At 42.0% G+C, this 12,860-nt stretch overlaps 1 protein-coding gene across 1 annotated transcript; it reads left to right on the top strand.

Moving 5' to 3' along the window:
* Positions 1-4,960: 4,960 nt before the first annotated feature.
* Positions 4,961-6,292, top strand: LOC307016447 (nuclear factor 7, brain-like; the record flags this gene model as incomplete). Its single annotated transcript, XM_079645565.1, has 1 exon — positions 4,961-6,292. Exon 1 carries the CDS (start codon positions 4,976-4,978, stop codon positions 6,290-6,292), a length of 1,317 nt encoding a protein of 438 aa, XP_079501691.1. The 5' UTR covers positions 4,961-4,975.
* Between the last annotated feature and the right edge of the window lie 6,568 nt (positions 6,293-12,860).

Here is a 12,860-nt window from a genome sequence, read left to right as displayed (position 1 = left end):
CATCACTCCTCACATGCTCCCACTCTCTGCCAGAAAGTGCGGTGCCGCACAGCATTTGGAGGCAGGACCAAACCATTACATGTAAATAGAGAGGGGTGTACAGAGGCTTTGGATTATTAACTTTTAGCAGAACAAAAGTTAAATGAATCGTAAGTGTAGTGAGTACATTATGGATTTAACGTTATATTAATGTTAATTGTTGATGATTGATGAAAGGTTACTTAAACATTTTTTCTTAATGTTCTAAAAAATGTTGGGGCCCCTGTCAGTCACGGGCCCTTAGAATCGTCCTAACCTTTCACCCCCTTACGGCGCCCCTGGCTGGGAGAGGCAGAAGCATTTCCTCATATGCCAAAAAATGGAGGAGAAAATAATCATAGCGGTAGGGAATCACCTGATGCTCTATGACCAGGCCCTCTTTACCTACCGGGATACAAACCGGAGGAGCCAGGCATGGAGGGAGGTGGCAGAGACAGTGGGTGGAACTGGTAGGTTTTCGCCTGTTTGGGGAGTTTATATCCAGTGTACTTCATTTGAATGGACAGCTAGCAGGCATAGACAGTATATTTAGCCAGAATGGATGTAGCATGAATGTTGCATAAAATAGCACCATAGACATTAATGTCATACAACATGTTCATCATATAAAGTGTGACATATAAAACCTTTTATGCAATTGACAGTGATAAAGGGATTTTCATTAATGGAGGAACAATTTAGTAAATTCTTCAAGTAATTCAAGAAATTAACTTTATTATTTCATTTTCATTAGAGGAAGTATGCAGGACAAAATGGAAGTCACTGAGGGACAGATTTAGAAAGGAGAAAACCAAGGAGAAAGAGGCAAAGAGAATCGGGGCAGGGTCGTCCGGGGGATATAAGCCTAGGCGTTTCACGGCAGTGATGGGTTTTTAACCCCATTTATCATTGACCGTGAGACGTCCAGAAATGTCCCCCGGCAAACCCTGCCTCCATCCAACCTGGTGCCAGAGGCAGAGAGCCAGCTCGAAAGCCAGCCAAGTGTCAGCCAGCCAGCCGAGTGTCAGCAAGCCGAGGCAAGGGGGACAGGACAGGAGGAGGAGGAGGAGGCGATTGTTGGGGAGCTGGACCGGGGAAAGAGGAGAAGGGGAAGGGAGATGTTCTCCTTCGAAAAAGGCTTGATGTCAGCCATCAGTCCTCTGTTTGTGCCACCACCTCAACCTCATCCTCCACCACCCTAACCCAGTAGTGGTGGTGGAGGATGAGGATGAGCTATTTTTCAGGAGCCTCTTGCCTGCCATGCGAAGGCTGTCCATAGCAAAGAGGACAAGAGTCCGATTTGAAATATATAAATTAATTTTTGAGGCAGAGCAGGAGATGGAAGTGAACTGATTTTTTTTGTGTAATTCACACACATACTACACTACACTACATGTTTTACACTTATCCACTCATCACACACTTACATAAATAAAAGTTATTTAAAAAGTATGTTATGTGTACTGTGTCTTCACTTGTTCATGTGGTTTGTCAGTTGCAACATACCAGAAGCTTCATGTATGTTGATATATAATGAGCTGTCGGTGAGGGAGTCGCACGTGAATTGTTGTTACGGAAACAGAGGGGTTTTAGGTTGCCATAAGGCTGTTGACGGTCTTATTGTAGGCTACATCCATTGGTTGGTTTTGTGGCACATTTGTAACGCTGTGCCAACTTGGGCAAGCACTCAGGCAAACTTGAGGAGCGCACACAGGGTGGAGAGGTGGAGTGAGGTTGAGCGATGGAGAGAAAGGGAGAGAGAGAGATTGAGCGAGGCAGAGAGCGTGTGCAGCGGTCTGCATGCGCACAGAGCCGGAGTTTGTGAGAGAGCCGGCTTGAGTCAATTTATCAACGTAACTGATTTCTTCTAATGTGCCTGCATCTGGCGCTGAGTTGCCATATTCCTTTCATGAACCACTTCCTGATATCCATTGTTGCAGATAAATATAAATGATAATAGCCAAACTAACCTAGCAAGAGTAAACTGACAGATGTGCCGCATCTCACTCAAAAACCCACACGACTCAACCCAGCGAAAAACCAGATGGGGCCAGGCCCGCCCATGACGCCGGGTCTGGTTGGAGTATCTGGAGCTTCATCCGGACCGTGGGGTCCTCGACAGATTTGCGTGTTTTCCTTCCCATTGTCTTCCTGCGGAGGAAGTTGTGCAACACACAGGCGGCCTTCACACTCTGTTACCTCCAGGCTGGTGGTGATGACACGCCTGAACATTCTCCACCGAGATGAGAGGATGCCAAACGCACATTCAACCACCAACCTGGCCCGGCTGAGGCGGTAGTTGTACATCCTCCTCTCGCGTGTGATCTGGCGTCCAGGGAATGGACGCAGCAGGTTGTCCAGCAGCGGAAAAGCCTCATCTCCAACAAACACATGGGGAAGAAGGCCGAGCCGCTCTGCTCCCGGGATGACGGTGTCAGGTGGTAGCTGCAGACTGCCATCTCTGAGGCTCTCTCCAAAAGGTTCCCACTGTCGCTGCTCCTTCCAAAGCCTCCAACATCCACTACCCTGAAGAGGTACTGGGCATCCACGACAGCCAGCAGTACCAAGGAGTGGGTGGACTTATAATTGAAGTAGAGGGACCCATAATTTGCTGGAGCCTGGATCACCACGTGCTTACCATCAATGACACCAACACAATTTGGAAAGTTCCAGCGCTCCTGGAACCCAGCAGCGATGGTTGTCCAGTCCTCCGTCTGTGGCACCGGCATGGTCTCCTCAACCAGGGCGGTCCAGATGGCACCCGCAACCTCCCTGACGATGACAGCCACGGTTATATGACCAACCCTATAGCTGAATGCTATTGTCCTGTACGAGTCACCGGTTGCCAGGTACCTGAGAAAAAAGTAATATACATGATTTAAAAAATAAAACAATTTCAGACTCCACACACACACACACACACACACACACACACACACACACACACACACACACACACACACACACACACACACACACACACACACACACACACACTGACTACACAAACACACACAGACCACATGCACACACACACACCCCACACACACACACACAGACCCCACACACAGACCACACACCCCACGCACACACAGACACGCACACACACACACGGCGGCGTGCGTTGTCGCATGCCGGCGGGGGGGGCTGAAACTCGACCAACAACCAATCACATCAATCTCCCGCCCCAGACACACAAGCACGCGGTTTGATTGGCTAGAGCTTGTACTGGCATATGATTCGATTGGCTGACGCCTCCGTCGAGGCGGCAAAAGAAGAACATTGCTCTACTTTTGCAGCGAGCATCGCGAGAGAAGCTACGCTTTGCTCCCACAATGCAGTTCGGCGAATCGTGACGTCACCCCATTCAAAGTGAATGGGCAGAAGCGTTGAAGCGGCAACGCCCGCCTACGGCCCCTACACACTACACTGCGAGTGGAGCCTCACAGTTTTTCAGGTTGATATGTGAAGCTCATTAGCTAGCCAACATGTATCTAGCAAATGTTTAGCAACATATTAGAAGTGAGGCTACTAGACTAACGTTAGGTCTACTGTAATAGCCTCACATTGAATATTTCGCAAAACATTAGCTAGCACTAGTGTTTTACAGTTGCTAGCAGCTTATTGGGATGTTATCCTAGATAGACAGGCATTGTTTTGATATAATAAAGTAAGCATTATTGTTAGTTAAGCATGTCAGCCTGCAGCCCCACTTCTTGTCTCTCTCTAACTCATTGCAGATGACTGCACTAAAAAAAGCGCACAGAGAGGAAACCAGTTGTAAGATGTTTAAAAGTTCATTGAACATAATATATGCTTAAATGCATTTCAAAGAAGTTGTGTTGGAGTTTGTGTTATTCTACATTTTGACACCAAGATTTTCTGATTTTACTGCAAATGTATATCGGTTCCAAATATCGGTTATCGGTCTCCTTGATTACTAATAATCGGTATCGGTATCGGCCTTGAAAAAGCCATATTGGTCGATCCCTAGTATAAATACTCCATTACTTGCTATAGTCCCAAGTTCAAAATAATACTTAAAGGTGGAGTAGGTAATTTTGAGAAACCGGCTCAAGATACACTTTTTGTTATATTCCATGGAATGCTCTTAATGTCCCAATAGCAATGAATATCTGAAGTGCTTTGACAATAAATCCATAAAAAATGTAATCTGTGGAAGCCATGGCGCTGTAAAAAGCACGACCAATCATCTGAGCCGGCCCGGCTAAAATAACTGGATGACCTACCTGCCTGTCAGCCTTCCATCTGTGCACAAACTGATCTCGTGCCCTCATTGGTCATGTGCGCGTCCCTGTGTGTTGGGGGAGGGGCTCTGAAGGAAGTGGCCGTTAATTTTCCGGTTGTGTATTTTCAAATTCTAGCGCACTCCGGTTTCTCCAAAATTACCTAGCCCACCTTTAATGTAAAGTATCAAAAGAAAAAGTATTTTGTGCAGAACGCCTTTTGTAAAAGGGTCGCATCATTGTAGAATACAAATGAATGTTCTTATAATGAAAAAAATACACACAAGATTTGTTAATGTTGTGATTTGTTAATATAGAGCACATTTTGGAAATAACTGAGTAAATGTATATGAATATAAACACATCTAAAAAGGTAACTACAAGTGTCAAATAAATGTAGTGGAGTAAAAGTACAATATTTCCCGCTGAAATGTAATTGAGTAGAAGTACAGAGTAGCAGCAAATGGAAATACTCAAGTATATTTCTGTGGTACTTTACTTAAGTGCAGTAATTGATTAAATGTAGTTGGTTACATTCCACCACAGATCTTAAACACGGCATGCGCTTCGAGCTGAAGCCAACTTAGAACATTGAGTGTCATTGTTTGTTTTAACACAAACAAAGTGAATTTCAGTGAAGAGGAGGGGGAGGGGAGCCATGACTGACTGTACTTCCTGTCTGCTGTGTTTCAGCTTCACTCAGAGACAACATGGCTTCCAGGTTAGAGGAAGATCTCTGCTGTCCGGTCTGTCAGGAAGTCTTTAGAGATCCTGTTGTTCTGTCCTGTAGCCACAGCTTCTGTAAAGCCTGTCTGCAGACCTGGTGGAGAGAGAAACCATCACGAGAGTGTCCAGTCTGTCAGAGAAGATCTTCAAAAGCTGAACCTCCCTGTAACCTGGCTTTAAAGAACCTAAGTGAGACCTTCTTACTGGAGAGAGGTCAGAGATCTTCAGAGGCTCTCTGCAGTCTGCACTCTGAGAGACTCAGACTCTTCTGTCTGGACCATCAGCAGCCAGTGTGTCTCGTCTGCAGAGATTCAAAAACACACACCAACCACAGATTCAGACCCGTGGATGAAGCTGCTCAGGATCTCAGAGAGGAGCTCCAGAAAGCTCTGCAGCCCTTTCAGGAGAAACTGAAGCTCTTTGAAGAAGTTAAAGTGAAGTGTGATCAAACAGCAGGACACATGAAGGTCCAGGCTCAACACACAGAGACGCAGATTAAGGAGCAGTTCAAGAAGCTTCACCAGTTTCTAGAAGAGGAAGAGGAGGCCAGGATGGCTGCACTGAGGGAGGGAGAGGAGCAGAAGAGGAGGATGATGGAGGAGAAGATGGAGGCTGTGAGCAGAGAGATAGCAGCTCTTTCACACACAGTCAGAGCCACAGAGGAGGAGCTGAGAGCTGAAGACGTCTCCTTCCTGCTCAACTACAAGGCTGCAGTGGAGAGGCTGCAGCGCCCCCTGCTGGAGGCTCCACAGCTGCCCTCAGGAGCTCTGATAGACCAGGCCAAACACCTGGGCAACCTCAGCTTCAACATCTGGAGAAAGATGAAGGACATGGTGTCCTACTCTCCTGTCATCCTGGACCCAAACACTGCTGATCCAGACCTCATCCTGTCTGAAGATCTGACCAGAGTGAGACTAGGAGGGAGACAGAAACTTCCTGATAACCCAGAGAGGTTTGGGGGCTACGCCTCTGTCCTGGGTTCTGAGGGCTTTAACTCAGGGGCTCACAGCTGGGATGTCCAGGTTACAGACAGTACATTCTGGTCACTGGGCGTGTCAGCAGAGTCTGTCCAGAGGAAGGGAAGCATAACGTCTGGATTATGGGGAATAGGGTTCTATGAAGGTAAATACTCAGCATGGTCACCACCAGATCCACCCACTCCTCTCAGCCTGCAGAAGAAGCTCCGGAGGGTCAGGGCGGATCTGGACTGGAACAGAGGAGAGTTGTCCTTTTCTGATCTTGACACTAACACACACACTTTCACTGAGAGGATGTTTCCATTTACACTGCTGCTGAAGTGAAGATATTACCACTGAAGGTGTGTGTGACCAAACAACAGAACTGATAGAGTCCTTAGACTGGAGCTGGTGATTAGTTACGAAAAAGACACACAGCTAATGACAACAAATATATAATTAACCTTCAACTATAATACAAATGCAAATGTGTATATAACTATCAATAGAAAGCAGCAACATGCAATGTCTATTAAGATATCAAAAATGTAAGAATTGTAAACAGGAATGCAAACTTGCTGGAGTAAAAATGTAATGGTTCATTGATTTATAGTTTTTTTTTTTTTTTAGATCTTACGAAAAGTAAAAATGATGAGATTCAGTCAGAATTCTGAGAAACAAAAAAATCAGTTCTAAAATTCAAGTCAGACTTCTGAGATTTAAGTGAGAACTTGGAGAAAAAAAGTAAATGTTCTGAGATGCCGCTGCAAACAGCTGTCATCTGATCGCGTCGTCATTTCAGCGTTAAACGAGGTCAGAGTTTCAATAATTGTAACTTTGAGCGAAGTGCTCCGCCGCAATCTTGAGCGATGCTCGTCGTTGAGGTTAGCTTCGACATCGCTCTATCGGAAACACAAGCGCAGAGTGTTTGTTCGTATCCTGTGAATGCAGCTTGAAGATATAAACTTGTAAGACGCCAATTGGTTGGATTTACTTTTAAAGTAAAGTGTCTACCTACCATACTTGCCAACCTTGAGAACTCAGAAATCGGGAGCATTTCAAAATGCAAAATGGGGGGGGGGGGGGGGGGGGGGGGGCGGAGCTGTTAGATTAACATTAACATGCTTATTGTAGTTCTAAGTGCAATGCCTTGCGGTCTGTAGCACCATCCTCTTGATGGAGCATATGTGTGGGCTGGACCTGTATTTTACAGGAAAGGAGTGAGCAGAGAATGGAGTTGTCGATTCTTGTTCTGTTTTCTGTGAATATCTGCCTCACCCTCTCAGACTTTGAGTTGCGCGCTCTACTAAAGAGACGTGTTACCATGGAAACCAAACAATGGCTTAGCTGTATGAAAGTCCGAGTGGAAACAGTCCTAAGTAAATCTGATTTTGTCAGAAATCGGGAGAAATGCGGGAGAAATATGACCCCGGGAGGAAACCGGGAGAGGGCAATGAAATCGGGAGTCTCCCGCGAAAATCGGGAGGGTTGACAAGTATGCTACCTACATGTATCAATCATCTAGCCTGACACATATTGAATGTTTGCAAATGTAAAATAAGAAATGAATTAAAATGAACATATATACATATTTGGTCAGGTGTACATATTATTTACATGTGTGTGTATTTTAGGTCCAGTAGGCCTAATTGTCACATTGATTTAGTTTGTATAAAAACTCTGGTTTGTGTCGGGGTACCAACTGTATACCTGGTAACCCTTGCACAGAGGTGTAAAGTAATTAAGTACACATTTACTCAAGTACTGTACTTAAGTACAATTTTAAGGTACTTGTACTTTACCTGAGTATTTCCATGTTATGCTACTCGACTTCTACTCCACTACATGTATTTAATGACTTTTAGTTACAGATCTGGATGAATGATGTGAAATCTAATCAAGTGTTGAATCAGACTTTAGTTCCACCTGGAGTAAATCCACCAGCTACCCTGCAGTATACAAAGTCATTCAAACTAGCTGCACCTTTACCAGCTTTGAGAACACTTTCATGATCAATCATTATAAAACATATCATATATATTATTCTGAAATGGACCAATCTGCACAATGACTACTTACTGTCGCTACTTTAACTATATTTTGATGAGAATACTTTTCTACTTTTACTTGAGGAACATTTTGAATGCAGGACTTTTACTGTAACAGAGTATTCCTACACTCTGGTACTTCTACTTTTACTCAAGTACAAGATCTGAGTACTTCTACTTTTACTCAAGTACAAGATCTGAGTACTTCTACTTTTACTCAAGTACAAGATCTGAGTACTTCTACTTTTACTCAAGTACAAGATCTGAGTACTTCTACTTTTACTCTAGTACCAGATCTGAGTACTTCTACTTTTACTCAAGTACAAGATCTGAGTACTTCTACTTTTACTCAAGTACCAGATCTGAGTACTTCTACTTTTACTCAAGTACAAAATCTGAGTACTTCTACTTTTACTCAAGGACAAGATCTGAGTACTTCTACTTTGACTCAAGTACAAGATCTGAGTACTTCTACTTTTACTCAAGTACACGATCTGAGCACTTCTACTTTTACTCAAGTACAAGATCTGAGTACATCTACTTTGACTCAAGAACAAGATCTGAGTACATCTACTTTGACTCAAGTACAAGATCTGAGTACTTCTACTTTTACTCAAAAACAAGATCTGAGTACTTTTACTCAAGTACAAGATCTGAGTACTTCTACTTTGACTCAAGAACAAGATCTGAGTACTTCTACTTTTACTCAAGTACAAGATCTGAGTACTTCTACTTTTACTCAAAAACAAGATCTGAGTACTTTTACTCAAGTACAAGATCTGAGTACTTCTACTTTGACTCAAGTACAAGATCTGAGTACTTCTACTTTGACTCAAGTACAAGATCTGAGTACTTCTACTTTTACTCAAGTACACGATCTGAGCACTTCTACTTTTACTCAAGTACAAGATCTGAGTACTTCTACTTTGACTCAAGAACAAGATCTGAGTACTTCTACTTTTACTCAAGTACACGATCTGAGTACTTCTACTTTTACTCAAAAACAAGATCTGAGTACTTTTACTCAAGTACAAGATCTGAGTACTTCTACTTTGACTCAAGTACAAGATCTGAGTACTTCTACTTTTACTCAAGTACAAGATCTGAGTACTTCTACTTTTACTCAAGTATAAGACCTGAGTACTTCTACTTTTACTCAAGTACAAGATCTGAGTACTTCTACTTTTACTCAAAAACAAGATCTGAGTACTTTTACTCAAGTACAAGATCTGAGTACTTCTACTTCTACTCAAGTACACGATCTGAGCACTTCTACTTTTACTCAAGTACAAGATCTGAGTACTTCTACTTTTACTCAAGTACAAGATCTGAGTACTTCTCCCACCGCTGCCAAAAACAAATTCCTTATATGTAGTTTTCAATAAACCTGATTCTGATAATAATAGTATATTTATTTTGTAAAGCCCTTTTCTCAGAACTTCTCCGGATCAACAGTCTCTTTTATTTTGTATATTCCTTCCTCACAGTGACTTCTGTTGAGTCACCCTCCATTGAACATTGAATAATCCATTTTTTGTACAATAATATCCTGCATTATATTTGTTACTGGACATTTGTATTTCCACATGTATGTTTTCCACTTTTTAATGCTGTTTTATTTCTATATGTTGTGGACTGTTTATCTCTAGTGTCTTCATTGCCTTGTTTTTTATGCTGCTGCAACGCAAACATTTCCCAAACTGGGATCAATAAAGTACCATATATATATATAGATGCTTGAAATGTGCTTATATGGTTATGTTTTTGAAATGAAAGTTTTTCAAGTAAACCCACAGGAAGCGACATGTGCTCATCTTGATTGAGAAAGGAAGATGGAGCTACTTTGAGGAAGGAAGTACATTCAACATTTCTCTTTAAGAAGCAGCCAGTCTCTAGACTTACACGAATACAAGAGACACGATGGACGAGTTCAAACGGATTAAAATGTCTTCACTTCTCATTCTGCTGCTTCAGTTTACAGGTAAGGATTCCTTCAACATGTATATATTTAGAAAACTTAATTTTTTTAATGTATTCATCACTTATGTTACTTTATTACCTAACCTCCTTTTAACCAAGACAGAGAAGTGGTCTGTTTGACTTCCTACGAGGGGAAGGCAACTTTTAGACACATAGGGAAACTTTAGTTGTATCTTAAATGAACATTTGTATTTCTCTGTATTCTTTATACTTACCTCTTGTTTATTCAGGGGCTGCAATTGGACAGCGGCTCCTCTTCCTCTCTGTCAGAGCTGGAGATGAAGCCACTCTGCCGTGTGACAGTGTGACTCAGGATCAGGATGAATGTGATGGTACTACCTGGCTCTTCAGTGATTCAGGTAACGCAGTAGAGCTGGTTAGACGTGGGCAGATTAGTGAAGAAGCCAAAGCTAAATCAGACAGACTGAGAGTTACAGAGAATTGTTCTCTGGTTATAAAGACGGTCACAGAGGAGGGTGCTGGTGTTTACACCTGCAGACAGTTCAACAAAGCAAATCAACAAGAAGTTTCTTACTCTCAGTTTCTTCTGTCTGTGGTTACCAGTGAGTATTTACATCATCATGTTTCCAAACTTTCTCTGTAGAGCAATACACTAAAACATAACAATGGTTATGATTTCAGTGATGAAGTTAATGTTACTCTTGTTGTCTTTCTCTCTCAATATCTCCATCTTCAGTGACTGAACATCAGGACAATGATGAGGTGACGTTACGCTGCTCTGTGGTGTCATATGGAGGGTGTCATCTCTCAGTGAAGTGGCTGCTTCTGGGTCGAGATGTGGATAAAGATCACAGAGAGATAAACACATCAAAGTCTCCCTGCTCTGCCTCTGTGACATTTCAGATTTCTCATTTTAGTTACACATCAAGGTTTGAGTTGTTTACTTGTGAAGTAACTAATGTTGACAACGTGCAGGCCTTCAGCCTTCAGTCCTCAGGTGAGAACATGTTGAGCCATTCAACGTGACTTAATGAACTCTTAACTAAAATATTTTTACTTATTTAATGATTTGAAGTTTTATTATTACATCACAATATAAATGACCAGTGTTTCCCCTATATAAAAGAGCGCCACTGCTAGGGGGTGCCAGCCAGGTACCAAAAAATATATATATATATATATATTTTTTTTAAACTTTTTTTTTTTTTCTTAAAATAATAATAAGTGGCGACCCTTTTTCATTTTTGATTGTTTGTTATGTGGATTTGTATTTGTGTTACTTGTATGTTCAATAAAGGTGTATTTTTGCTAAATCTTGAGACATTGCCCCTGACCCCCCTAGAGGAGGTGACGTCCACCCCCCAATTCAAACATGTTCATACAACACTGAATACATTTGAAGCCATTTTGACGTCTATTACCTATGTCAATAAGTTTCTGTTTTTACACTGTATTTGTCTTTTGTAGAGATTTTTCATTTATTCTTTACATATAAAATGTCTCCTAAAATCTCACCTAGGGCAGCAAATTGTCTAGAACCGGCCCTGGTACTAGGCCTCAAGAGCCTTTCTTGTGCTGACACATAGAAACAAATTGGCGGGGCGCACTTCGCACGCGCCGACACTAAAAAATTCCACGCGCTCCGCGCTCACATTCTGCTGGGTCCACGTGCCTTAGCACCGCTGCTATGATTCCATCCTAGGGGAAACACTGGTGACCCATTAGACAGTTCGCTAGTGAAACGAGTGTAGATCTTTTTTCATATGTTCAGGTGAGGACACAACAACAACAACAACAACAACAACAACAACAGAGAGCGACTCCAGATCAGGATTCAATACGACAGCTTCTGTGATCTCTGAAGATTCAGCAAAACTACAAGGTAGAGTCTCAGCATGTGCGTTATCTGTCTCTAGAATCTCTTTGTCGTCCGTCCCCCAAACACATGGAGAACAATAAGGACACATTTAATCAACTCACTTTCTAAAACAAAGCCATTCATTAAAGTTAAAAGCAAAACGTTTAAAGACATGTAGTAAATGATTATTGGTTTTTGTATATATGAATATTGCTTGATTACAAATATTTCTCTTAAATCAAAGAGTAATTAAATGGTTTGTTTTGAACAGTTTAAAAAAAAAAGATTTACATTTTGTTAAGAAATCACATCTTTGCCCTGATTGGCGCTCAACGTGATTACATGAAGATACATTTCCAAACATCTCCGTTTCATAACAAAAAAAAAAGTAAATGTACAAAATATATATATCTTTAAAACAATTATATTCTCTCTCCAGGTCTCTTGAGGCACATCCTCGTGCCTGTGGGTTTAGCAGCTCTCATAATGATTGTTGTGGCGGTCAGCATATGGACTAGAACTAAAGGTGAGAACATTCACAGATCAAACTTAAACGTTTTGTGAGTTGTGAAAAGTCAAGTCAACTTTCTCTTCTTTCTTCTCAGAGAAGAAAACACAGATGGATGAAATCAATGTGAGTTTTTACATCTAAACACTGAACTGTTTTGACTCTCTCTTCATTATATGCTAATAGTTTTGTTGTTTTAGAAAACAATGTGTTTGTCACTGTGAATAATGTGCAGGATCAAATCTAGTTTCAAAGCAAACTGTGCAGAAGTCAGTATCAATCAGATCAGACGGGAACTGATGGTGCGTTCAGGGTCTGCTGATTAAACTGTGAACTGTGTTTTACTTTGAAATCCTTTGTAATCAACTCAGAGTTGTTGATGTTGTTGTTGTTGTTTACTACAGGTGCGTTATGATGTAGATGATGGTGCAGTGAACTATGAAAACATCAGACCTCCTGATGGAGTTTGAGCAACACTTCTGCCTCCATCAGACTCCACTGATCAACAACGTCTACATCCATCATCGTGTTTCACATCAGGAGTGGAAGATTAAACAC

Source organism: Notothenia rossii (assembly GCF_949606895.1).
Source record: "Notothenia rossii genome assembly, chromosome: 8".
Lineage (NCBI taxonomy): Eukaryota > Metazoa > Chordata > Actinopteri > Perciformes > Nototheniidae > Notothenia > Notothenia rossii.
The sequence above is the reverse complement of the archived record's forward strand: the minus strand, read 5'-3'. Positions and strand labels throughout refer to the sequence as shown.